At 37.6% G+C, this 27,723-nt stretch overlaps 5 protein-coding genes across 7 annotated transcripts; 3 read left to right on the top strand and 2 right to left on the bottom strand.

Moving 5' to 3' along the window:
- The first annotated feature begins 1,988 nt into the window (after positions 1-1,988).
- Positions 1,989-5,329, top strand: LOC101891378 (glucose-6-phosphate isomerase). Its single transcript, XM_005191684.4, has 5 exons — positions 1,989-2,300; positions 3,149-3,731; positions 3,817-4,056; positions 4,120-4,651; positions 4,731-5,329. Exons 1-5 carry the CDS (start codon positions 2,167-2,169, stop codon positions 4,919-4,921), a joined length of 1,680 nt encoding a protein of 559 aa, XP_005191741.2. The 5' UTR covers positions 1,989-2,166; the 3' UTR covers positions 4,922-5,329.
- LOC101895580 (WD repeat-containing protein 43) lies at positions 5,308-7,719 on the bottom strand. The gene is made up of 7 exons (XM_005191709.4): positions 7,474-7,719; positions 7,308-7,409; positions 6,230-7,248; positions 6,031-6,159; positions 5,817-5,966; positions 5,653-5,759; positions 5,308-5,588 (listed from the first exon to the last, which is right to left on the bottom strand). Exons 1-7 carry the CDS (start codon positions 7,678-7,680, stop codon positions 5,449-5,451), a joined length of 1,854 nt encoding a protein of 617 aa, XP_005191766.3. The 5' UTR covers positions 7,681-7,719; the 3' UTR covers positions 5,308-5,448.
- A 475-nt stretch (positions 7,720-8,194) lies between these two features.
- On the top strand, positions 8,195-9,235 carry LOC131805603 (MRG/MORF4L-binding protein-like). Of its 2 annotated transcripts, none has more exons than XM_059128962.1 (3): positions 8,195-8,386; positions 8,464-8,688; positions 8,775-9,235. In XM_059128962.1, exons 1-3 carry the CDS (start codon positions 8,239-8,241, stop codon positions 9,092-9,094), a joined length of 693 nt encoding a protein of 230 aa, XP_058984945.1. In that variant the 5' UTR covers positions 8,195-8,238; the 3' UTR covers positions 9,095-9,235. The 2 variants fall into 2 exon arrangements, with proteins under 2 accessions (XP_058984945.1, XP_058984946.1); XM_059128963.1 differs by having other exon boundaries at positions 8,744-9,046.
- Positions 9,236-10,423: 1,188 nt separating this feature from the next.
- Positions 10,424-15,114, top strand: LOC131805601 (protein lines-like). Its single transcript, XM_059128959.1, has 2 exons — positions 10,424-10,806; positions 11,131-15,114. The coding sequence occupies exon 2, from the start codon at positions 11,209-11,211 to the stop codon at positions 14,062-14,064; it is 2,856 nt and encodes a 951-aa protein (XP_058984942.1). The 5' UTR covers positions 10,424-10,806; positions 11,131-11,208; the 3' UTR covers positions 14,065-15,114.
- Positions 15,115-15,253: 139 nt separating this feature from the next.
- Positions 15,254-25,868, bottom strand: LOC131805602 (uncharacterized). Of its 2 annotated transcripts, XM_059128961.1 has the most exons (5): positions 25,298-25,868; positions 25,059-25,204; positions 24,916-25,000; positions 17,268-17,552; positions 15,254-17,170 (listed from the first exon to the last, which is right to left on the bottom strand). In XM_059128961.1, exons 1-5 carry the CDS (start codon positions 25,797-25,799, stop codon positions 16,953-16,955), a joined length of 1,236 nt encoding a protein of 411 aa, XP_058984944.1. In that variant the 5' UTR covers positions 25,800-25,868; the 3' UTR covers positions 15,254-16,952. The 2 variants fall into 2 exon arrangements, with proteins under 2 accessions (XP_058984944.1, XP_058984943.1); XM_059128960.1 differs by having other exon boundaries at positions 25,059-25,868.
- Between the last annotated feature and the right edge of the window lie 1,855 nt (positions 25,869-27,723).

Here is a 27,723-nt window from a genome sequence, read left to right as displayed (position 1 = left end):
TAAACGATAGATCCGAAAAAAGTAGCAAATGTAAACAATTGAATATAGACAAGAAGTTTGAAAAATTAAATAAGAAAATTTTTAAGTTGAATAAAAGGAAATGATGCAATAAAAGCTGCAAAGATTGTTATTGATTAAGTTTAGGTTTCTAACAATGGATAATTCTTGCTTGAAAAGTGACCAGGTAGACCTATTGATTGCAATCGGAAAGTTTAACAGAACGAATTTGAATTTTATAACAGTGTCATATCAAATCCACAAAAGTTAGGAAAATTAATTATTTATTGCTTTGATCCTTTGCCTGCCAAACTGGGAAAAGTAGCAAACATAGTAAAGTTTAAACACGGCCCCATTGTACGCTATTTTTCGTAAAGGCATACGTTTCGAGTAAAGCTGCTATCAGACAATAAGGGTGTAGTGTCAAATTTTACACTTTTCATCGGAAAAAATAATTTAATTAAAAGTGTTGTTTGTTGTGTGAAAATATATAAAATTAAATTTGCGGTAAAAACACATCCATTAAGTTTTATAATTTTTTTAAAAAATACAATATAGTCACAATAGGTGTGTCTGGTTACTTTTCCTGCAGGAATTGTCCAGCAACTTCTTTCTGAGAGAGTAAGGTAGTTTTATTCTCTTTTGCAAGGAAAATGCGAAAAGTAAACAGACGGCATTCCTGCAGAAGCTTGCAACTAATCAGCTGATTTGTCAAAACAAACCAATTTGTCCCCCATTAAAAGTATTAGAAGAAAGGGAGCACTACCAATTCTACAAGTTTTGAAAATGGCGTTTGTCTAAAAATATTGGAAATAGTCTTTTATTTTCTAATTACATAATAATATTTGTGTTTTTACATTTTGTAAAGTTGTTCTCCAAAAACAATTAGTCTTGCTAATTCAAAAACAATATTTTCAAATTAAAAGCACAAAAAAAATAAATAAACAAAAATAATAAACATCTGATTGAATGTCGATGAATGAGAAGAAGAAGAGTTGCAAGAGATTGCAAGAAAAAATTTGTCCAGCAAGAATTTGCAAACTCTCACTGAAAGAACTGTCAAAATGTCTCTCTCCAACCGCTCTCTTTTGCAGAACTTTCGGGTAAACAGACGACTTCCAGTAACAATTTGTAACAATTGTTACAAATTTTAGGGTAACCAGACACACCTAATGTAACGAAAGGAAATGAAACATGTAAAAAAGGTGTAAGTTCGGCCGGGCCGAACTTTGAATACCCTCCACCATTTGGAACGAATTTGGCAATTATCAAAAACAAAAAAATCCGTTAAAAATTCTGTTAAAATCTTTGGTCATAAGCCACTACAATACTCAAATGCGAAACTTAAAATAAACGGTGAATAATGTAGATAACATCATCATCGAAGACGTTGACCTGCACAGAAAATTTTCTGTCTTAGGCTGTAGTATCCATTTCGAACTTCAAATTGCAAATACGTATACCAAAACGTCGACGTAAATAATATATAATACACATTTGAGTAAAATTTTATCAATCTACTTCCATTCGTTCGGAACCAAGAGTGATTTCCACAGATGGACAAACGGACGGACCTCGCGACGTAGAACTGTATGCTAATCAAGAAAATATATATACTTTGTGGGGTCTAAAATATATATTTCGAGGTATTACAAACTTAATGACAAAAACCTACCAATAGTATAATCTTGTCAGAAACTTCAAAGTTTTCGTTATTTTTCAAATGGGAGTCTAAAGATTTTTCATTTCGAAGGCTATTAGTATTTCAGATTTGTCTTTGATATCAAAATAGAATATTTCGTTGACTTTCATGATGTTTCATAACCCATATTTAATTAATTCAAAAAAAGGAAAACGTTAAAAAACGTGTGTGCTGGGTACTTATAAGAGTTGTATTCTGAGAGAAGCCGAGTTGTATTTCCTGTAACGTTTACTGCCGCCAAATACAGCCCTGCTGTATCCCCTTTACTTTCGCCCATATGTTGTGCGAATTTTGTTTTTCATTTGACATTGAAACTTTCTGTATTCGTTGTATTCATTTGCTGGAGTTGAGTTAAGTTCAAAATTCTAACCGCAGCACGTATCCAGTCGGCATTTGCTTGGAAAAACTATACTTACTTTTCTAGAACACATTTGAATTCAATTTCTTTTTGTAAAACCCTTTTTAAAATGGCTGGTCCACTACCTCTACTCTCAACGGAAGCGGTTTACAAAAAAATTGCCGACTATTACAAAGAGAATGGCGAAAAAATTAACATAAAAAATCTATTCGAAAGTGATGCTGAGCGCTTCAAAAAATTCAGGTAACCATTGTCTGTCTGTTTCATTTTCATTATCTATATTACAATGCATACAGTTTTTATTGCTAGAACTTTCAAATAATCTCTGTCATATGGTTAATCCTTGTTTAAATATGCGAACATAGTCCAGGTTACATCAAGGTTATTATACAGAACTTTTACTAACTATTACATGACACCATTGCTTGATTGCACCTTCATGAGATTCAATTTCAAAAGGCCATCAACATTCGATAAAAGTGAAAGTCCCACACTCAGATGGGGTTTGCAAAAATGCAAACATTTCTATTTAATTTTTTTAGCCGAATATCGGAGACTGCAACATTGTCTTAAGAGGTTTTCATTTAATAATTAGACTTCGGTGGCAGACGTCATATGCGTTAATAATTAACTAATGGGAATATGGAACTAAAGAACATATTTCTGCTATTTATTAAACAATTTTTTTGTTTACTTCCATTGGAGTCGGGTACATGAATTTTATATTTGTTTAGAATTAAAATTTCACTCCCAATTTGAAATTGTCCCTTGCCACTCCCTGCCCCTATTGCTGCCAATTCGCAATTTGGTATTTAATTAATTGGAATTCATTAGATCAATAGACAAAAGAATTAATTTAATGACCGACATCATGATGCCATAAAAATTAATTAATAATTATCAAATGTAAAAAATAAACGGTACGCAAAAAATGTATTTCAAATCATTTAAAAAGAAATGGATTTTGAAATTTCAGTTTTTTTCTTTCTCTTAAATCACGAACGGTCGGTCCTTTTTCACTCCCCATTACTATCTGTTTTAGAGGATAAAAATATTAAGTCGTGTTGATAATGTCCAAACCTTTTTTATAGCTTGCGCATCAGTACGCCCAATGATGGCGACATTTTACTTGATTACTCCAAAAATCGTGTAACCCCAGAAGTATGGGGTCTTCTTTTGGAATTGGCCAAGACGAGACGCGTTGCTGAGGCCCGTGATGCCATGATGTCTGGCCAGGCCATTAACATCACCGAAAACCGTGCTGTATTGCACATTGCTTTGCGCAATCGCGGTGATGAGGCCATTTTGGTTGATGGAAAAGATGTTATGCCCGATGTTCGTGCTGAATTGACGCACATGAAGGAGTTTACCAATCAAGTTATTTCCGGAGTTTGGCGCGGTTTCACTGGAAAGCAAATCACAGATGTCGTCAACATTGGCATTGGTGGCAGCGATTTGGGTCCTCTTATGGTCACAGAAGCTTTGAAACCCTATTGCAAGGGTCTACGTTCCCATTTTGTCTCCAACATTGATGGCACTCACATGGCCGAGGTTTTGAAGAAAGTTAACTATGAAACCACACTGTTTATCATTGCCTCCAAGACATTTACCACACAAGAGACCATAACAAATGCCACCTCGGCCAAGAATTGGTTATTGGAACAAACAAAAGATGTAAGTATCTTCGAAATTTGCGGTTACGTACACATGTACACGCAAAAGCATGATAATTTATGTTAAATTCTTGTTTTCGCTCTAGCCCTCAGCCGTTGCTAAGCATTTTGTTGCTTTGTCCACCAACAAAGAGAAAGTCACTGAATTCGGCATTGATAGCAAGAACATGTTTGGTTTCTGGGATTGGGTTGGAGGACGTTACTCCTTGTGGTCCGCCATTGGCTTATCAATTTGTTTATCCATTGGCTTTGAGCATTTTGAACAATTGTTGGAAGGAGCACATTTTATGGACAAGCATTTCAAAACCGCTCCATTTGAGCAAAACGTAAGTTTTTTTTTGTAATTTTTTTGTTTTAATTTTTTTTTTAATTGAAATAATCTTTTATAGGCCCCTGTCATCTTGGCCATGCTGGGAATATGGTATTCCAACTTCTACAATGCCGAAACCCATGCCATTTTGCCATATGACCAATACCTGCACCGTTTCCCTGCCTACTTCCAACAAGGCGATATGGAGAGTAATGGTAAATTTGTTACCAAAACTGGCTCCAAAGTCGTCGATTACAACACTGGCCCAATTATTTGGGGTGAACCTGGAACCAATGGTCAACATGCTTTCTATCAACTTATTCACCAGGGTACCCGTTTGATTCCATGTGATTTCATTGCTCCAGCAAACACCCACAACCCAATTGCCGGTGGTGTCCATCACAAGATTTTGCTTGCCAACTTCTTGGCCCAGACTGAAGCTCTGGCATATGGCAAGACATCGGAGCAAGCTAAGGCTGAACTGGAAAAGGCTGGCGTTAAGGGGGAGAAACTAGAACAGCTCTTGCCACATAAAGTGTTTACCGGCAACCGTCCCACAAACTCCATTGTTGTCAAGAAGCTGACTCCCTTCATTCTGGGAGCTCTCATTGGTAGGTTAAACCACAAAACCCACAGAAAAACTATATCATGAACGTAAACACTTCTTTTCTCCTTTTATCTATCCCACAGCTATGTATGAACATAAAATCTTTACCCAAGGCATTGTTTGGGACATCAACTCATTCGATCAATGGGGTGTTGAACTTGGCAAACAATTGGCAAAGGCTATTGAACCGGAATTGGCCAACAAGGATCCCGTTTCCTCACATGACTCCTCCACCAATGGTCTTATCAATTTCATCAAAGCTAATTGGTCTTAAATCAATCACCACCCCGCTTCTCCAATACACTCAGCAGCATTGCAAAGTTGTCTAGCGTACCTTAAACATGTTATCCTTATTTTAATTTTTAAAAAGAAATTCCTTTGGAGATATGGTGCAATCGGTAGAATTATTTGCTTAATCTCTAAATTTCCCCAAAACACACATACTCACACAAATTAGAAGCTTTTACATACAAACGTTATAAGAAACTATTCTATAGAAAACTAAGTTAAACGTGAATATCAGCGTTATATGCCCTCTGTCGTTGTCATATTTACACAAATGAGATATACAAATTGTTACAACCTATTGTCGTATATACTTCATCATCAAAAAACACATAGATGTAGAATGTATTCAAGAAAAAACAATAAAAATACCTATTTGTTAGATGTTTTAAAAAAATACGGCCGGAACTGTATTTGATTGATTAGATGGGGGACCTTGAACATTGGATATTTTGACATTACTAACTACCTAAAAATATAACTTAAGAATATAGTAAGTTTAGATTTGTACTCTAACTACATTTCATCATCTTCATCATCGTCATCCTGATCCATAGAGTCCCCTCCATTTTTCTGATCCTCATCTTCGCCCTCTTCCCATTCATCGTCCGAAGAAGATTTGTTAATGGCATCATCTAGATCCGACGTTGATGAATCTAGAAAATCAAATTGAATATTATTTAAAAAATGTTTGACATTTTTAAAAGTTGTTTGGCGTACCATCGTTATCTTCAAAGACCAACAAATTATCACTCTTAAGGTTGTCTTGATCCATTTCACTATTTCGTTTTATTTGACTAACAAGCAACTGCAATCGGCCATTCAATCTGAAAGCAAATATGTAGTTAATTTAAACTCTCGATTGGCTTAAATGTAAAACCTACTTTGACAACTCTTTCAAGCAGTTGGCTCTATGTTCAATTATTCCAATGCAGGGACCGAATTTATTCAGCAAATCTTCAGCACCCAAAGCCATAAGTTGACTGGAATGGGTCTGGGCCAGGACTTTCAGCCAGTTCATTGCATATTCAACACTAAACGGGAGTAGTTAAATTGCATATTATTGCACTATTCATAACAAGCATGTATGCCACTTACTTTGTGTGTCTTTGCTGCATTAACAATGTCAATTCATTGACCAAAGTGCCCACATATTGGACTGGTAATTTCTGCAATGTAAGCTCTATGGTCTTCATATCTTTTGTGCATAACACGGAGCGTAATAACCTTTGGGGAAAATATCAGTCATTATTAAATATATCTATCGAAGGAGATGTATGTACAAATCACAACTTACGTTTCATCTTTACTGTGCAGGGATTGTACCAACAACTGTACTTTACTTTGAGCCTGGGGTATTACTTTGCCATCGCCCACATTCAGGTTGAGGTTCTGCAATCGAGCTTCCATGGGCATATCTAAGGATTTCAGTTTCTTCTTTGTCACAGATATTGATGACTTGTAATCAACATCCTTGGCATCTATTATGGGTGTTATCATTTTTAATGTCTTCTCAGATCCGATTTCATTGCGTTTTCCCAACAGTTGTTGTTTGACATGTTTTCGCGGGTCAGTGCGTATCAAAACCTGCATTTTCTCAGCGAAACTTGGTTTCAATTGTTCAAATACGACGAAATGTTTATCGCCATAAGCAAATAGCAATTCTCCTTGCCTGTTTGCATGTTGGAGTGAAGCTGCCACTGCCGAAATCGGCTCAATAACAGTTGCACTATCGGCAGCAATGCTAATGGTTACTTTTGGCTTCAATGGTTTGTCAGCCTTTATGCCATCTATATCTAAAACGTATAGATGTATTACGCCACTTCGTGTAACACTGGATACCCGCAGTGTGTTCTCATCATCAATGTGACATGTAAGACTGTGGGCTATGTCCTCCATTAGAAGAGTACAAGCAGCTGGTTTATTGCGACCTTTCTTTCCGATTTTCCACAAGCATATTATACGTTCCATTCGTGAGGTTGTAAGAACATATTCACCACCATCATTGCTCACAAATTGGGCCATATGATTTATTTCTGAAGTGTGTCCCGTAAATGTTTGCACCAGTTCTTCTTTTTCTGTGGAATATACTTTAAGGGTGCGGGAGCCCACGACCAATGAATTGGATGTAGGCATTAATGAAATACTAAATGGCTTTTCGGGGCCCACATTCCACGACCTAATTTGTTTTTCTTCCGCCAGAGACCAAACAATAACATGACAATCTTCTCCGCAGGTATAGAGATGCCCCTCCGTATCTCTTATGATTGATGTTATTTTGCCATTATGTCCCTCGCCCTTAAGACTACGTTCAATCTACGAAAAAAAAAAAACAATCAGTGGATGATGTTCAAATTTCAAGCATTCAACATTACCTTTGCCTCTGCATAGGAATACAACGAGACATGTCCCTTTGAGGTACCCAGGGCAATGTAAAGAGACTCACTGCTTTCACTGGACTTTCTTGCCTTTTTACCCTGTGAAAGAAATGGAGTGTTTTGTTCAGTTATTGGTTGCAGGAAACATGTGGCATTTACTTACTTTCTTGTCTTTGACAACACTTCCTGGCAAAGAAACCGATATCCACACCAGGGCCGAACATGGTCCAGACAAATGCAAATTCGGTGTGTATTCCTGTTTGAGTTCGTTGGTATCTGTGTCCCATATCCTTAGAACTCCTTGATCATTGATAAGGGCAAAAAGTTTTCCATCGGGCGAGAAACCCAACACGTGCTCACCAAAAGCCATTTCTTTGCTTTCAGTTTATAAAGGAATGTCGAAGCCCCTACGAACTTACGACGCCGTTACTTCTCGTATTTATTTCTGCCAGACTAGTGAGTTGTTTATGAGGTAGTGAGGGAGAGTAACGGACCGTTTAATATTTGCTCTCTCACACTTCAGCGTCAGTAATAGGGCCTTTTTGGCAATTTTCATAGAAAATTAATTAGAAACTAAATATAAGACTGAGCCTTTGCAAAAAAAAATATTCCATATCAAAAGTAAAAATATATAAACATGAAGAAGAGGAATAATATTTCTTCCTGCTTCAATGCTGAGTCCAAGTTTCTCCCTGGCTATATATTTTATTTATAAAAATGTTACTGGATTCTAATTTTATGCAGAATTCGATTCCCATTGAATAAATTTTCCTACTGGGGTTTTCCTGTTATCGTTTAGCACCATCATTTGATCAAAACATATCGATGAAAACTATCTATAAAAATAAAGTATCGATATTGCCATCAATAATTTGCCACCTCTACGAGAATCAGCACAAGTTTAAAACTTCCCTTTTTCCTTTGCACAATGACGATGACAGCAAGAGAAAGGAGCTTGGCTGCTCCTGCAGATCAAGAATGGACACCCGAGGAAGAGATTCAGCTATTTTATGCCATGGCGGGCCTAAAGCCTGTCGGTGTTAACAAGCATTTCTACATAGCCTGTATTGCCGAACGTAAGCACATACGCTCACACATTGTAATAGCTAAGTTGGAGCCAATATATACAAGGGAACTTGTTTTTGTTTTGTAGGCTTAAACCGTGACACAGAGAGTGTTTGGGGTCACTTGCGAACCTTGTACAATCTGGAGGCTCTAGATGAATTGGAACCACTGCCATTTCCCAATGATGAAAAAGAATTTTCTTTGCCCGAAGCCGAATTTTCGTTGCTTCTATCGAAGAAAAGAGGCAATATTGTTGAGGACAATAGCGACCCTCCATCCATAATTGCGGTCGCAACCGACAACACAACTAAAGGTAAGTTTTTTCCACAAGTCTTTCAATGAAAATATAAGGCAAATCCTTATTCCAGACAAATCATTTACACAAACCAAATTACCTAGCACAACGCCCACAGTTAAGGACTTGGATAAGAAACTTACTGCAAAACTTTCCGATGCTCCCAAGCGAACGCCAAAGCGTACCAGAGGTTCTATGTCATTGGAATCAAACAGCCCCTCAACCACACCGCCACCGCCTCCTGTTCAGAGTAACAAAAGACGACGCATATAATAATCATAACATTACAATCAGCTGTCCATTTCAGTTTTCCTTATTTATAAGTTTTATTTTCCATAAGTTTAGTTACATAAAAAAAATACTGCAAAAGAAGAAATTAATCGTCGAATTCATTGGCATTTTCGTCATCATCTTTATCAGATAAGGATGGCAGATCCATAACATTCATTCTTTGTAGAAATGTTGACAACAACCTCTTGTTTAGATGATCAGTTTGCGTTATTTCCCGTACCACCTGGGGGTCAGTCACTGGATCCACATGCTGTGCTGTATTGTAGAGCGATAAGATTTGCAAGGAAACATCCAAATCCTCTCGAGGCGATTCGTCCAAGCAACAGGGCATTTTTTTTTACTCGTAATTCTCCAAATCTCTAAAGTTAAACCAGATGCATCATCAGCTCTAGAGGTGGCAAATAATTGATGTCAATATCAATAGTATCGACAATTAATTTTAAAAGGGGATATCGATTGATATTTTTTCTATCGATACTGTCGGCTGCACTCATGGTGCAATGATTACAAAGGTAGTGCAAATTTATTAATGCTCTGTTTCAGAACCTGCAAGAATCCATTTTAATTTTTCTACGTCTCTATATGAAAAATCTTTCATAGTTCGTTCCGCATGAATCTGGAATCAGCTTCCAGCTGAGGTACGACAATTCTCTTTTTCTCGCGGTGTTTTTTGCCGCATGTTTGAAAACTTTGTAGAGGCAAATGGAGGTTAAAAATTAGTTTGTTAATGATATATGACAATGCTGTATCTATTGATTCAATGTTGTTTTTTTTATTACCAGCAATAGACTTAAATACATTTTCATTGGCTGGGGAGCCTTTTTTTCCATATTTTACATATGATTTCTAATGTTAGTTTAAGATACACTATGTAATATTTTTAAGATTTTTTTGGAGTACACTTTTATAGTTTTTTGATAATTGTGATACTTATTGGCCTAATGGCTTTTTCATCTCAACATATAAATAAATAAATGAAATGAAAATGAAATAAAATTTTGTGTATGTTGTAATTTATTTTCACGTTTAAACATCAGGCAAACTAGCCTTAGTCCGAAGTTATATTAGGCATTTTTTCTGGCGGCAATTATTCGTTTGTATTAGACAGAGGTAAGGGAAAAGGACATGGAAAACAATTGCTCGTATTGCCTTTTGTGTTTTTATTTTTATACCAAAATATAATTATAAATGACAAAAAATACAGTGATGAAAAATATTGCCCATTGAAAATAATTGCCTTGTAAAAATGCAAGAGGCAAGTTCTAAAGAGAACGGCAAAAATTGCTGCCAGTAAACTCGTCTAGTATAAATCAGGACTTACAGAGCAAAAAATATAGAGTCCCAATTTACACTGAAAGAAGAGTGTGTTTTTATGAGAGAGGGCTAAATAAAAGTGATATTTCTCATAAAAATCCCCTCTGATTACATACCTTTTGAAACAACAGGGTGTTACAACTAATACGAAAAAGATGATAATTATAAGTGTTCATATGAGAGATGTGAGAACGAAATAGTCAACAAAATATGAATTGAAGGCGGAATTCAAGACAACGCGAAAGTCGACCTACGTATCCCTAATGTCAAAGCAAGATGGCGACATAGTATGTGAATTAAGAAAAGAAGTCGAAATCAAGAAAAAAATTGAAAAATTCTTTTACTGTGGCTTGTGTTATTTTATTCCGAATTAATTATTACTCAAAACAATAATTTTATATACTCAACATTCCGTACAATGTTTGTGGCTAACGATCAACATGATACGTTCGGTTTGGTACACGAAAACAAATGAAGTGTTGTGCGCAGATATCAAAAACAAAACATTTTAACATAAAAAAAGCTAAAAAGGTAAATAAAACGGAGATAAAAATCAACAAAAATTACAAATATTCAATGGAAACGCCAGCAACTGCCCTGGAATAACCAAAATCCTGAAGCCATAAGGATTGCTACTGCTTTAGAGTTAAATGCACACGTAACCTTGTGAAGCTGCGTAGCACAGTAGCCCTTTTGTCATGGCATCACTACTCACCACAATGCGAGGCAACAATGCTATGTATATGATGATGGTGGAGCGTTTCTTGGATTGGTGTTTTTGTTGTTCCTTATTTTCGTCTTTTGTTGTCGTGAATTTAAAGTGATGTGAATGATCAAGAATTATTGTATTTCTAGGAATAAATTAAAATCTCCATTTGGTCCATCAACTGTTTTGAATTGGACGTCAGGAACGTCTGTCACGCCTTTGGAGCTATGTCTTCCCAAAAGGATACCCAGAGTAGAGGGGACCTTAACTATGTGCTGATGCCAGGAGCCGGAATGCCTTCCACAGTTCAAAATTCGAATAACAACAACAACAACAATAGCAATAATATAAATGCCAACATAAATCCGTCATCGTTGAGTCTTGCGAACAATAGTGCCAACCATGAACAGCCCCAAACTAAACGGCAGAAAATTGAAAAAATAAAGCCATCAACAACAGTTGAAAATTCGACTCCTGTCTCAAATATTTCTACTGCAGCCATACCATGCCCTCCGGATATAATTTATAGCAGTGATAAGATTCCTTTGTGTTCCTCCTTGTCGTCCTCGGTAAACTCTATAGCCACACAAAGTTCATCGTCAAATAACTCACCGTCATCCACCCCGAGTAGTTCGAGAGCATCTTCGCTAACACAGCTGTTAAGTGTACAAAACATAGCCACCAGCATCTTGCCCACATCCAAAGAAGATTCATCCGTAGCTATACACAATGATCACAATATGATAGCAAGTGCCTCAAGTGGCTGTAGTAGCAGTAGTGTGTGTAGTTCCAATGACCATTCAGCCGACGAGGTGGATCGGGTTACACTACCTGATCTGCTGTCCTTGTCTTCGGCCAGCAACATCGCCAGCAGCAGTAATAAATTACTTAACAATAATCTAACCACATCCTGCCACACTGTACCAAATACTAACCATGCAACAACAACAATACCTGCGCGGGCACAAAGGCTGGATGAAATTACCGCCTCCCAGGATATGCGGGAATTTGAAGAATCTTTGAATAGACAGTGTTTGTGTGGAGTCTCGGAGCGTATGCTGCGAAAGCCATTCCAATCGCATTATTCAATGGATGCCAATGGCCAGAAACGTGTGGCAAACCTAAGTGAATGGCCGACGAATAAACTCTTGCAATTCCTCTCGAATCTACAGTTACTATTTGACATATATCTAAAGCAGAACTCCAAGGGCTTTATATGTGCGCGTATCATGGATGTTTGTGATGCTCTGATACGCAATGACCACAATCTCATCGACGAGATCATCGTCCTGGCGGGCTATAACAATATGTATGTACAGTTTCTGGCCGGACGTGTTCTGGCCTCATTTCTGGTTATAGCCAAACAGGAAATGGACGATGATTGGTTAAAGAAACTGGTGGATAATCTGTTTAACTTTGATCGTCTGGATTATGTTGCCGTTCAAAAAATGCACTTTAGCTTGGAGATAATTAAACGCATTGTTGAATGGAAGGACATTGATCTACATCCCCTGGAGGAAGAGATTGCCGAAACGCATAGTATATCGGAGCCGACGGCTTCGACATCTGTGGGGGAGAGTAGACATGGATATTTGCATTTCCAAACACAACAAACTTCGCTGGAGAGCAATTACTTTGCCATGCATTATCGTTCTACGGAGAATATTGACGATGTGTCGGCTGCCAATGAGGGTAGTGGACCTATTTATGCCCATAGCACAGCGGCCATGCAACATCAACAACATCACTTTAATGGTATGGAAACGCATCTAATTAATCATCATCATCATCCTCAGCATAACACTACATTGGGTCAAGGCTGTCATCTGGTCACGCTCACCGACTCGGAAAGTTTTGATACCACCCATCTTAAATGCATTACCATCAAAATACTCGAAAACAAGTGGCCTGCATTGGTGAAGAATATGTCGGCGCTAATAGCCAATCATTTGGATGTGGAAAATGCCGAAAACTGCATCTTGAACTTTCTCCAGCTATGGGAGAATATCATTTCGGTAAAAGCAAATCTCTCCATAGTGGAGACCTTGCCATTCTATGCCCAGTTGGATAAATTCGAATTGCTTTTGAACCAGCACCTGTCGTGCACAGTGTACAAACAAATGTTGTGTCTGTTCAATGAGGCCCTGTGCTATGGCTCCACATTGGCGCTGCAGGATATGTTGCCCGACGAAACCTGTATGTTGGCACATCAAATTGTGCGGCATGTAAAGGATTTTCGTATCTTAGAATCTCTACCTCGTCGACAGCCGGAGAATATTGTGGGCTTTATTGGTTTCAAGCGGAAACCAGTTGCATACGCCGCCCAGTCACTTCAACATCATCCCTATGGACACGATGATGTCAACTCAAGTGCCTTGAATGCGGCCGAAGTTATTGAGATGGACAAGACGATTTTACAGAAAATCGTGCTACTCGTCCTGAAGTCAATAGCCGTTACGGTCAAGGAAATACGCAGCGATTCATCGGATTCGTCTATTGATTCCACGGATTACGATGCCTTTCAGGATATGGTGTTAATTGAACGCTCCATACGAGATGTTCTGCGCAAACTGGAATCATTTATTAAACACACTCTGGAATTCCATCCTGAATGTCATTTTAGTAAAATTCTAATACATCTATTCGATGATCAGGACGATCATCTGATTGAGGCCATGGTGTGTACGCTGGACGTCACGGCTGGCATATCATTTCGCAACAATGCATTTCCCGAATTGGTTTCCATGTTGAATCCCGTCTACACATTCCTAGAGTTCCTGAAAATGATATCGAACAGTTCGGATTTACTGCTTGATTTGCTGGTTAGCAATGAGACGTGTTTCCTGTTGTATTTGTTGCGCTTCCTCAAGTACATACGGATGAATTGGTCCATGTTTGTACAGAGCTGCCATGACTTTGGTATGGGTGCTAGCACACTGGACGAGGCGATGAGTGTCTTGATACGATTGAGACTGCAAATATCAAGGCTGGTGTCGCGCCAGCTGTATCCCTATGACATTTCACCGGTGCTGCGTCTCTTGGAGAGCTGTGAAAGTCTTTACGAAGGTAATGAGTTGAGTTAGCCGTCGAGCTGAGAGCGTAACAGTAACGTCTTCCATTCCAAGCAACATATCACAAATCGAAACGAAACAAAAAACTTTCAATACAAATGCAAAGTAGTAGTATTCCAAGCCACTTTTGTAGTTTGAAATCGAAACAACCGTTGACAAGTACATGTTCAAATATCTTGCCTTTTAGTGTGTAATATTTTTTTTTTTTCATTTTAATTTTAATTTTATTTAATAAAAATTACACCATAAGTAGTTTAGTGTTAATAATTTTTAACAATAGTAATAATAATAATAATAAAATGTACATTAAAGAAAAAAAGTGAAAGAAATAAGGAGCAAATGCTTTTATCTCTCAACACTTGGAACTATTAGATAGGTGACTTTGAGTATCATAATATCTGGCAAAAAATGAAAAACTATTTTATATACAAATTTCGATAATGAAAGAAAAAGTGCACAATAATGATTTTTAATAATGAAATTTTTATAATAAAAAAACTCTTAATATTATTTATATATATATTATATATTTTCGAGATAAATGTAAATAACACAAATATATTTTATATATATATATGTATCTGTGGTTTTCTGAAGGGAAAAGAACTTGTGTACATTTTAAGTTATTGCTGCGAATTTTTTGTACTTTCCGAGAGCTTTTTGTTTCATGGCAAGAATCCATTTTTAAAAGAAAAATCAACAGTTTTTGAAAGAAGAAAAGCCTAAAATCGGATGTTAATTAGAAACATAAATTAAAACATCATCAATTTTTGGATGAAAAATTTATTTTTTTTGCTCTCCTGAAACTTTAAAATTTTAAACTTGTTTTGGTTTTTTTTTCGTTTTCAGAAAATCACATGTGTATGCGCTTCACATATATATAGCATAGTATAGTATTTAGTTTGTTTCATGATTTTAGTTAAGGGCCCTAAACATAAATTACACCAACACACCCGCTACGTTTAACTACCACAACTACACTACATTCACTGCTCTTTATACATATTCATATCAAATAGTTTACGAATAAAATCCGTATACATTTTTTTGTAAATTGTTTCATTTAATTGATGCGTTTTCCTTTTTTTATACCCTCCACCATAGTATAGAGGTTATATAAAGTTTGAAACTTCTCGAATTATTTATAATAGACCCTACAAAGTATATATATTCTGGAACAGCGTAAAATTCTAAGACGATCTAACAATGTCCGTCTGTCTCTCGGTCTGTCTGTCTATCTGTCCGTCTATCTTTCGTCCGTTTGACTGTTGTAATCACGCAATCTTTCGAACGAATTGAGATGGAAGGCTAAAATTTTGCACACATACATAGTTTACTAGTAGGCAGGTTAAGTTCGTAAATGGGCCATGTCGGTCCACATTTTCGTATAGCCCCCATACAGGGTGAGATAAAAAAAAACTGCAACAAAGTCAAATGCCATAATTTTTACATTTTTTTTAAATTTTATTGAATGAAAGGAAAAAATGTCCGAAATAGCATCAAATTTTAGAAAAAGTTTAGATTTGTTTGAATTGGTCACCCTTGGCACGAGTCATGTCCTTCAAACGGTCAAACGTCACACGCTGCCCGAATGTTGCTCAGCGGTATTTTGGCCCATTCCCCGCTGAAGCGCTTGCTTGAGGTGATCGACACTTTGGTATTTTTTAGTGCCAACCTTGTTTTCCAAAATACTCCAGACACAATAGTCCATCGGATTGGTACCGGAGATTTTGGTGGCCATTGTGCCCTGGAAATGAAGCGAGGAACCTCATTCCAAGATCTTTGGCCAAAATGTTTGCGTGCCAAAGGCTTTTATACACCCTCCAGAATATTTTCGCGATAATATTTGGCATTTATTCTGATGCCACGGCCGATTAATACGAGCGGAGAGCTACAATTGGCTGTTGGCTGATGCCGGCTCACACCATCACCATGGCCGGCGCCTGAGTTCTGGTGGCAACTAAACAAGAGCGGACCATTTTGTTTGTTTACAAACTGCTGCTGGACAACGAATGTTTTCTCATTGGAGAAAACCAAATTCGGCAGTTCACCACTTTCGGCCAAGCGAAGCAACTCTTTAGCTCTTTTGAGACTATTTTCTTTGTTTTGTGATGTAAGTTCTTGCACTTTTTGGAATTTCAATGGCTTTACGCCAAGCTCATTTTTCAATATTTGTCGAATGGAATATTGCGATATGTTCAGCTCACGGCCACTGCGACGCGGGTTTTGGATCAAGTCGCTCCTTTACTTTTCGAACCATTCCTGCTGATATTGCTGTTTTCTTCCTTCTACTCCACTTGACGTCGTGCTAGGCTACCAGTATCACGGTAACGAGCGATGGTACGAGACGCAAATAATTTATTCACATTTAAATGCTGGAATGCCTTAACGATAACCACCTGTGATTTTCCAGTCAATTATAAAGAAATCACGCTTGAATTCCATCACGAATAACTTTTTTTTGGACAACTCTCACGGAAATGCTTTTGTACGTTTCTAAACAATATAATGAGCTGTCACTGAAATAATTTTAACAGCTGCCGGACGAGTGGCTTAGAAATGACAGCAGTCTGAAGTTGGTTGCAGTTTTTTCATCTCACCCTGTATAACGGTACCTCCAGATATTCGGTATTTTGATGACTTTAGTCACAGTATTTACCGGAATTGTTTCAAATTTGGTATTTGAAGTTCGAAATGGATACTGCATACTACTACGCCTAAGACAAAAAATTTCGTAAGCATGTCCACGTCTTCGTATAGTCTCCATATAACAGTTTTCATTTAAGGGGTAGATTCCGGAAGTTTTCTGAAAAATTTCAAGCTCCTTCCAAATGGTGGAGGGTATAAAAAGTTCGGCCTGGCCGAACTTAGCGGTTTTTTTTTTTTTTGAAATTGATAATTTAATGCCTGTTTATCATGCGTACTCTACGTTTGGTTCCATCGCTTGCGGCCAATGGATCTAAGCTATCCAGGGGCATTGTTATGGAGGTTCGTCTGATTAGTGGATCAGTTAGTGTTCCCAAGGGATTTGGATTTGAGGAGTTTTTAGTGGTTTGTCTATGGTAATTTAGAGCAACTGGCACCGAACAACGTCTTCGTTTCATCATGGAGGAGAACTCTTCAATGAAATGAATGCAAATGGGGTTTATGGATGTTGTACAACCAACGTTTGTCATTGAGTTGAGGATTGAGGGTGATTTACAAGCAAAACCTACCTGGTTTAGTTAGGGGTGTTACAATTAGGTCCGAATTATCTACAGATAGTGTCATGTGTTGTCTTAGCAATTGCCAATTGCCGTGGCTGCTCCTGGGCGCCGGAGAGAGTGTGGGAGGTGTTGATGGTGTTCTTTGAACGGATGATGTTTCGATGTGGTGGTGGTGATGATAGAAATGTTGCTGTTGTTGTGGTTTTGGCTTCTGCTGTTCAGCATTGATGGATCGTTGCAAGGATGCCAATGTGCGTTGATGTTGCTGTTGTTGTTTTGTTTTCAATGCCAATTCTAATGTGGTTGTTTGGATTGATTTTTGTAAAAAGGTGTCAAGTTAAAAGTAGTAGTAGATACCTTTTGTTGCATACATGTGAAAATATACGATTACATGCAACCCGGATACAACCCTGAACTTTTAAAATGTAACGAAGTTGAAGATACGAAGCCAACCTGACAAGGCGTACTAGTTTAAGCTCGTATAATTGATTTTAATAAACGTTTGTGAATTCTTAATTTAATATAAAAACGGTCGTTGTATTTCATTTTGAGTATACGGAAACCAACAGACTTCAATCGATCACTTGACATTTTTCTCAGAAGTGGGATACGACAAGTCTTATTGGAAGAAGCGTCTACCAACAAGAAATATGGAGAATTTGCACAAATGCACGGTTAAGCAGTTGCAAGCGAAATGCAGAGAAATTGGTGTTTCTCAAAGTGGTAACAAAAAGCAATTGATCGAACGACTTGAAGTCAACAACGAAAGCGAGCTGCACGGATTCGCATCTCCTCATGATATGCAGGAGCGAATTTCGCATTTGGAAGATATGGTAACTGAATTGCGTTCATCTATGGAGCAACGTGGACAATCAGAATTTGAGCCGAACAACGCATCATCCCCTTTGAACACGTTTTCGACACCGGATGGTAATATGTCCCTGCAAGGCACACGGCCTAGCTTGCCAAACGTGGCAAACGTTGTGACAATATTACCGGAATCACGTTCGATTCCATCGTATGTTCAAACGAATACTTCTTTTGGTGCATTTCAGACTACGTCAACAATTCCAACGGTCCACACGTGTGCTTCTGCTGGTTTACCAACGTTTACACCTTCATTGCACGGACATGCTCAACTTCCACGAAATACAACGCAAAATGTAGCGACGTCATGCTACAACGTACCAACACATATAACGACACATTCGAATTTTACAACAGCAACACCGACAGGAGTGTTCACGCAGCCGAACAATGGATATGTTCAATCAACGCAGCCCTACAACGCATATCTACAACCGCCGATATTTGCAACAAGTGTCTATTCAGCGCCGCCGCAGTCAGAAATAGTTATGCAGCCTTCACAACGTTATGTTCAGCACAACCCCTTTGGGAACGTTAAGGAAATAATTCAACTTTTGCCAGAGTTTAATCCGTCATCTGAAGAATCGATTAATCCTTCACAATTCGTGCGACGTGTGGAATTATTGAAGACAGCTTATAACTGGGACGACGCATCAGTTATATTTGCAGTGCAACAGAAAATGGCTGGCCCAGCCAAGTATTGGGTTGACTCACTGCAAGAGGTATTTCTGTCTTGGCCTCAGTTTGTTAACAAATTTCTTTTAGATTTCCCTCAAAATGTAAATGCAGCCGATGTACACATTAGAATGGCACAGACAAAACGGCAGTTCGACGAAACGCCGCAGGAATATTATTACAGAATGTATGCTATTGGAAAACGGGGCAATATAAATGAATCATCCATAGCACGGCATATAGTCAACGGAATTAATGATCAAGGATTGAAGCAGAAAATATCTAACGAGTATATTACCTGTAATCAACTTTTGAGTGACATCAACGCATACTGTAGTTATAACGAGGTAAGAAGAGTGCTGAACCCGATATCGAATAAGACGAAACGTAGCAATGAAAATAGAACTGCCCCAGAAAGGAAAAGCGATGAAAGAGTGAATAAATTCAAATGTTTTAATTGTGGTAATACTGGTCACAAAGCCGTAGACTGCCCAGATCCACAGAAGAAGAATAGATGTACGATATGCAAACGGACTTCACACGGTGCAAGTGAATGTCCAACAAAAACCCTGAACACAAATGTCAACAATATAAGGGACAGCGTAAAGTCCAACGAAATACTATGTAAACGTGTCAAAGTAAAGGACAAGGAGTTTGAGGCATTTATTGATTCGGGAAGTGATCGGAGTCTGATCAGACGAAGTTTTGCAATGATAATTGGCGAAACGGAAAATTGCAGTATGGTTTTAAATGGCTTTGCTGGTGGCAAATACGAGTGCACAAAGGTGGTTAAAGTGCCAATTGACATTGATGAGACGAGTTACGACGTGAACCTTTATGTTGTGGAAAATTCTATGATCCCGAATGATGTTCTTTTAGGTCGAGATGTTTTATGCCAAAAAGGTCGACGCACCATTATTGAAGGAGATGAGTGTTGGATGCAAAACGTAAATGCGATTAGTATCAACGAAGGCTTAACATCTGAAGAGCATAAGAAGTTGCAGTTGAACATTCAAGAAAACCGACAATGTTTTTCAGAAAAGTCAAGCGAATTGGGTAAGTGTAACTTAGTGAAGATGGAAATCGAAGTTACTACTCCAGAACCAATACGATGCAAGCCATATCGACTAGCATTTGCCAAACGTCCTATTGTGGCAAATATTGTGAAAGACTTACTGGATAACGAAATCATAAGGAAATCGAATTCTCCGTATGCATCGGGAATTGTTTTGGTCGAGAAGAGAAATGGTGAACACCGTTTATGTATAGATTATAGACAGTTGAATCGAATAACCGTACGTATAGCGCATCCTATGCCTGTACTGGATGAACAGATTGCACAACTCGCCGGAAATCGTTATTTCACCACACTCGACTTACGTATGGGTTACCACCAAATTGAAGTAGAGGAAGAATCGAAAAAGTTCACAGCTTTCGTGACTTCAGATGGTCATTATGAATTCAACCGGATGCCATTTGGTTTGGTAAACGCACCTGCAGTTTTTCAGGCAACGATGAACCGAGTTATAAGCTTTATGAAACCAGGAGAAGTTTTAGCGTATCTGGATGACGTCATAATTCCCAGTAAAACAGTCGATGAAGGTCTGGACCGAATAAAAAGATTTTTGGATATCCTTAAGAAATGTGGTCTCACGTTACGATTGGCGAAATGTTCGTTCCTAGCCGAAAAGATTTCTTATTTGGGACACATAGTTACACGTGACGGAATTTTACCTGGAGAAGAAAAAGTAAAAGCGATTAGAAATTTTAAGGTACCAACGAATGTAACAGAAGTACGACGATTCCTTGGCCTAACTAACTTCTTCCGAAAATTTGTAAAGGATTATGCAGCCATTACGAAACCTCTTGCGATGTTGACACGAAAGAGCGAAGAGAATAAATTTCGTTGGGACGTACACCATGAAAACGCATTCAGAAGTTTAATCCAAATTTTGTGTAGTGAACCAGTTTTAGCAATCTACGATATGAAAGCAGATCACGAGGTGCACACGGACGCTAGCAGTCTCGGATTAGCAGGAGTGTTATTACAGTCCGATGGTAATGGTAATTGGCAACCAGTGTTTTATTTTAGCCGCCACTGTTCTGAAACGGAATCGAAATATCACAGTTACGAGCTGGAAGTTTTAGCTGTGGTTGAAACGGTGCAGCGTTTCCGTATATATTTACTTGGAAAGCCATTCCGAATCGTCACTGATTGTGCCGCAATTACTAATGTGAAGACAACGAAGGAATTACAACCTCGAGTAGCACGATGGCTGATGAAATTACTTGAATTTGATTGTGAGTATGTACACCGACAAGGGTCACGTATGGCTCACGTTGATGCTCTCAGCCGTTCACCGGATCAGCCACAGACGGAGATTGAACCAGCAGGGTTCATAATGAATATTGATAGCGATGATTGGATTCTCACGATGCAGCTAAACGACGACCACATAAAGAATATTATGAGAGTACTGCGAAATGAATTGAAATCTGAGCAAGAGAAACAGATAAAATCTGAATACTTATTGGAAAAACATCGACTATACCGGAAAACGAAAAATGGACTACGATTGGTCATACCGAAGGCTATACGATGGCGCATAGCTAAATACTGTCATGATGATATTGGCCATTACGGGTTGGAGAAAAGCCTCTCACGAGTCGAACAAACGTTTTGGTTCCCCCGCATGAGGAAATATATGAAGGAGTACATTGCAGCGTGTGTAGAGTGTTGCTACAACAAGGCAAAAGGTGGTAAACACGAAGGAGCTCTACATTTTAGTAATGTCGAACCGCTACCATTTAGGCAAGTACATATTGATCACTTGGGACCGTTTATAAGAAGCAAGCATGGTCATACACATATAGTGGCAATCGCCGATTCCTTTACGAAATTTGTGGTTATTAAAGCTGTAAGGAATACGAAGACATTGCCCGTCATCAACGTTTTAAATGAGGTTAGTGGATACTTTGGTTTACCTCGAAGAATAATTTCGGACCGTGGGACAGCTTTTACGTCAAAAATGTTTGAGGAATATTGCGATCGAAACAATATTCAACACATTAAGAATGCCGTTCGTACACCAAGAGCCAATGGACAAGTTGAGAGGGTCAATCAACTTATCCTGTCTTATTTACGAACTACCACTGAAGAACCGAAGGATTGGGACTCGGCACTTCACGTTTTACAATGGTCAACCAATTCAACCAAAAATTCGACAACAGGTTACAGTCCGAATGAGTTGATTTTCGATTACAAGCCCACCGACTTAATACAAAACCGATTGTTAGCAGCTGTACAAGATGATGTACAAAACGAAGAAATTTCCATCAACGAAAAACGTATCATGGCCGCAGAAAACATCAAAAGCGAACGAGAACGATGGAAGAAAAGATTTGACAGCAAGCATTCGAATCCGAAATTGTATGTGGAAGGTGACTTGATCCTTATACAGAATGAACCACCAGCGACAGGTGAATCCCGGAAGTTAGAACCTAAATACAAAGGTCCATACATAATAGCACGAGTATTGGGCAACGACAGGTACCTGATAGAGGACATTCCTGGAATAAACATCACGAATAGGAAATTCTGTTCCGTATTCAGTTCCGACAAGTTGAAGAAATGGTGTGAATGTTCCCCCGAATTGGATGTTTCAAGCGAAGATGAAGCCGAGGACGACTTCAGGTCAGGAAAGGCCGAGTTGTCAAGTTAAAAGTAGTAGTAGATACCTTTTGTTGCATACATGTGAAAATATACGATTACATGCAACCCGGATACAACCCTGAACTTTTAAAATGTAACGAAGTTGAAGATACGAAGCCAACCTGACAAGGCGTACTAGTTTAAGCTCGTATAATTGATTTTAATAAACGTTTGTGAATTCTTAATTTAATATAAAAACGGTCGTTGTATTTCATTTTGAGTATACGGAAACCAACAGACTTCAATCGATCACTTGACAAAGGTTATTTGCTAATTTAGTATTTTCATACAAAAATATATTTCGGCGAGAAGGAGAAGAGTACAAAAACACCGAAAAGGAAACCAAACCAACGGTTTTGGCGGATAGAAGAGATGAGAGACATGTGAGTTAAAGACAAGGAAACACACAAAGATTAGACATAAAATATAATAATTATAATAGTTTTTTATTTCTTCAGTAATTTGCTAAAATACACACAACAAATAGAACAACAATAATCAATGAACAAAAAAAATAAAATTCAATTACTGTAAAGAAAACTGGTCGAAGTATATACAGGGTGAGATGAAAAAACTACAACTTCAGACTGCTGTCATTTCTAAGCCACTCGTCCGAGAGCTCTTAAAATTATTCCACTGACAGCTCATTATATTGTTTACAAGCGTACAAAAGCATTTTGGTGAGAATTTTCCAGAAAAAAAGTTATTCGTGATGGAATTCAAGCGTGATTTCAAATGTGATTTCTTTATTTTTGGCTGGGAAACCAACCACATGTGGCTATCGTTAGAAGACTCCAGCATTTAAATATGAATAAATCTTTTGTGTCTCGTAGCATCGCTCGTTACCGTGATACTGGTAGCGTAGCCGACATATGTCAAGAAAGTGGACGAAAGAAAACAGCAACATCAGCGGAAATGGTTCGAAAAGTAAAGAAGCGACTTGATCGAAACCCCCGTCGCAGTGGCCGAAAAATGGCTCGAGATCTGAACATATCGCAATATTCCTTGGGCACACAAACATTTTGGCTGCAGACCTTGGACATGCCAACAGAAAGAATGGTTACATAATGAGGTTCCTCGCTCCATTTCCAGCACACAATGGTCACCAAAATCTCCGGATACCCATCCGTTGGACTATTGTGTCAGGAGTATTTTGGAAAACAAGGTTGGCACAAATAAATACCAAAGTGTCGATCACCTCAAGCAAGCGCTTTGCAGGGAATGGGCCAAAATACCGCAGAGCAACATTCGGTCAGCGTGAAAGCACACAATTCGTGCCAAAGTTGTCTAATTCAAACAAATCCAAACTTATTCTAAAATTTGATGCTATTTCCGACATTTTTTGCTTTCATTCAATAAAATTAAAAAAAAATGTAAAAATTATGGCATTTGACTTTGTTGCAGTTTTTTTATCTCACCCTGTAAGTGTCAAAGATAGTGGTGAACATTTAAATAAATAGAATAATCGTCATCGTAGGGCTCTACGACAACCCCATTGACTCAAGCAAGGTCCATATAAGGTTGGCCTAGAAGACAACTTTTGACAATATATCTTTTGACAGCAAACTTAGCTGTCAGATGGACTTACTAGCCGACCTTATATAGGCCATGGGCTCAAGCTTAATAAATAATACAAAAATTAGGAACTATGTGTCAACGGGGCTGGCCTATTTGAAATAATATCTACTACTTGTCAAATAATCATGTTTTTTAAATCTTCTTTACAAGTATATAACCGAAACTAGTTTTAACTTATTATTGCCAGAATTATTAAACGTGAAAAAATGTGATTGGATAGTTAAATTATCAATTACAGAAAAATGTAAGTGATGTAAATAAAATTATAAAAACTGACTTCTGGTTCAATTTACACATATAGATAGAGCGAGAAGAACTTATTTTCTCTCAACAAAAGGACATTTAAATTGACTGGTGTTGATTCATATAGCTAGTAGATATAAAGCTAAAAGGTACGGAGGGGAAGGCTTTACATCAAATATATGTATAGGTATTAATAATGTATATATATAAATCACATAGTAGGTACATTCAAAAAAAGATGAAACACGACTCTTACTTTTCTACACATTCTACATACAAATCTGAATAGGTATGTATGCACATTAACATTTAGATAGAGGAGAAATAAATTTTCCTTTTAGGATGTGTTTTGTATGTAAGTATTTAAAGCTAAAAGTGTTGTTTGATAGTTTTATCAAATTTGGTCAGTTATCATTTTTTTTTGATTTCAAGTCATTTGTTTCTTGTAGGTACAGTTTACAGATTAAATGCTTCTTTGTTTGGTTACCGGGTGTCGAAGAGAGTTTCAACAAGTTGTAGGTAAAAGGTGTAGTTGAAAAAAATTGATTCTTTAAAATTTCGGCAAACTTTTTGATGAAATACCTTTTGATGAACGTCGATCTCGGTGAGCTTGAGCATAGGATTGCAAAGAACAGCGTCTCATGAAACGTTTGTCGTTTTTGTTTTCCTAAAAAACGAAATCTAATTAAAAAACCTCTAATTTTTGTTTCTTCCTCGCAACTTACCGATTTGTAATGCTGATTGATATCTGATGCTGCTTTCAACAGCAAATAAATAAAAACCAAGGCAAAAAGATATATAATTGGTTCTGCCGAGGAATTTTTCTTATTTATGTTCAGATCCTTTTTGTCGTGATGTCTGGCATTTTTAGCTTTAGTTGATTTATTGTGTTTGTGGAAACCATTTTTTGGATTATTAGGTAATTTTATATAATATTTAGATTTAGGCTTTTTATATTTCTTACTGTAAGACTTGGTGGTGGCACATTCATCTCCGCTGCCATCAGCAACAGCTCTGCTACCACTTCCACTACCACTATAGTCCCTATATTCGGTTTTCAAAGTGGTTTCTTTCTTTCTAATCTCAGCCGACTTGTTTGGAACCTTAGGCTTTATTCGGTTTATTTCTTTGGTAAATATTTCCAAATCCCTGCATATATCCTTATATTCCAAGAATCGTTCCAATATCAGTTGACGCTCATTAATTTCGACTTGATTGTACATCAAGTTTGGTAGAGATTTTAAAATATCCTCATTTTGGGAGCTATTAGCGAAACAGCTTTGTACACCACTCAGTCCCAAATAGATTGTTAGCAAAACAATTAGCAAGCCAATCGGCACAATATGTTGTTGATTGTTAATTTTATTTTCGTTCAATTTGACTTTATCATTTGTATCGGATGATGAATCCATTGAGTCTTTTTTTAAATCGAAACCATTATTTTCCAACAAGGATTCTGATTCCATATTTTGTTTTATGTGATTTTTCCAGTAAAATATGTGTATCCTTGTGTTGTCCGAAGTCTTGAAATGTTGATTAGTGAAAAAATCAATAGTTACGAAGGCTCGTTAGTGAGGAACACATATAACGGTTAGTTTTTAAATACAATAAAAGCGATGACGTTTGTCGTCATTAGGGGCGCTTTAGTCTGGCTGATTAATGTGATAGACTTGTGGTATAGAAATATGATAGAAATTATTTTAAATGTAGCTCTAGAAAGAGAAAGACGGTGACAAGCTATTGAAAAATGGCAAGCATTGGAACAAAAAAAAAAAAAAAGAAAGAGATACGTATTTTATGCCAGACACTGAAAAATCAAAATTTAGATGAGACAAGAATACTTGCGGCAAGGCTCTGTTTAAAGAAGATGGTTGCAATCAATGCAACAAGTTGTTTGCATTTTTATTGTTTTGATAGTAGTTCTGACATTACAAGCCAAACAGGTAGACCTCTATACTTGCAATTTTTTCAAAGATGACCTACCTTCTTTCTATTTTCATTTCATTTCATTTATTTACCTTACAAAGAAATATAAATAAGCCCACAGGGCCCATAACTTATATTATCTATCTACAATACCCTAACATAATACAAATTCAATGATTAATTCAAACTTAACAAATAACATATTAAACCTAATAATTTATCTTAATAATTCACGAGAAGCTCGAACCCTACACCATTCACCATCACCAACTAAACAATAGTCTAGTAGAGCATTGTACCATGGGTAGACCTCTATACTTGCAATTTTTTTCAAAGTTGACCTACCTTCTCTTCGTTGTACCATGCTTGGCACTACCTTTTTTCACAGATCAGGAGACCCCGCATATCCGGCTCATTTTCAGTTTGGCGTTCGATCATTGGGAACTACAACTAATGCTGGCTTGTTTATTTTATTGCGCCATGGCATTTACTTATTGTGAACGCCACCGCAACATCTCTCAGAAAGATGTTGCTGGACAATTCCTGCAGGAAAAGTAACCAGACACACCTATTATTATTTCTCCTAGTAAGTAGCGCCGCCAAGTAACCGGCGAAAAATAACGCCGTTACATAGAAAAGTACACATCTACGTTGAACTAGTTCCGAGCTCTTCAGTGAAGATGTTCAATTTTCTCATGTCTCATTCGTAAACAACAGAGTACCCGGGCGTTATGCATTACACTCATTCGTAAACAACAGAGTACCCCGAGTCTTTGCTTTCTGTTTATTTTTTATCGGGTATTCCTTTGTGGCCTTCATATACGTTTCGTTGGGACGTTTTTCATTTTTGTTTTTAACGCTCGCAACGAACAGCCAAACCAAACGGCTTTGTACTTGTACTTTGTTGAAACAAAGGATTATTACGCTACAAAAACTGTAGATTCTGTCGATGCATACGTTCATTTTGAAAACACCCGAATTTGAATATTTTCTGAACAATTTTTTTGTTATGGAAAAGAAAACACATACATAAACAAATAAAGATGACATATTAAGCATATTAAGTCAAGAAAATAAAAAAATTGAAATCATGTGGTATCATAGCCCTACCTTGATATAATTGTACCATGGGTAGACCTCTATACTTGCAATTTTTTCAAAGTTGACCTACCTTCTCTTCATTGTACCATGCTTGGCACTACCTTTTTTTTCACAGATCAGGAGACCCCGCATATCCGGCTCATTTTCAGTTTGGCGTTCGATCATTGGGAACTACAACTAATGCTGGCTTGTTTATTTTATTGCGCCATGGCATTTATTTATTGTGAACGCCACCGCAACATCTCTCAGAAAGATGTTGCTGGACAATTCCTGCAGGAAAAGTAACCAGACACACCCATTACTTTTTCTCCTAGTAAGTAGCGCCGCCAAGTAACCGGCGAAAAATAACGCCGTTACATAGAA

The sequence above is a fragment of the Musca domestica genome, unplaced genomic scaffold, assembly GCF_030504385.1.
Source record: "Musca domestica strain aabys unplaced genomic scaffold, Musca_domestica.polishedcontigs.V.1.1 58, whole genome shotgun sequence".
Lineage (NCBI taxonomy): Eukaryota > Metazoa > Arthropoda > Insecta > Diptera > Muscidae > Musca > Musca domestica.
This window is presented reverse-complemented; position numbering and strand designations above follow the sequence as displayed.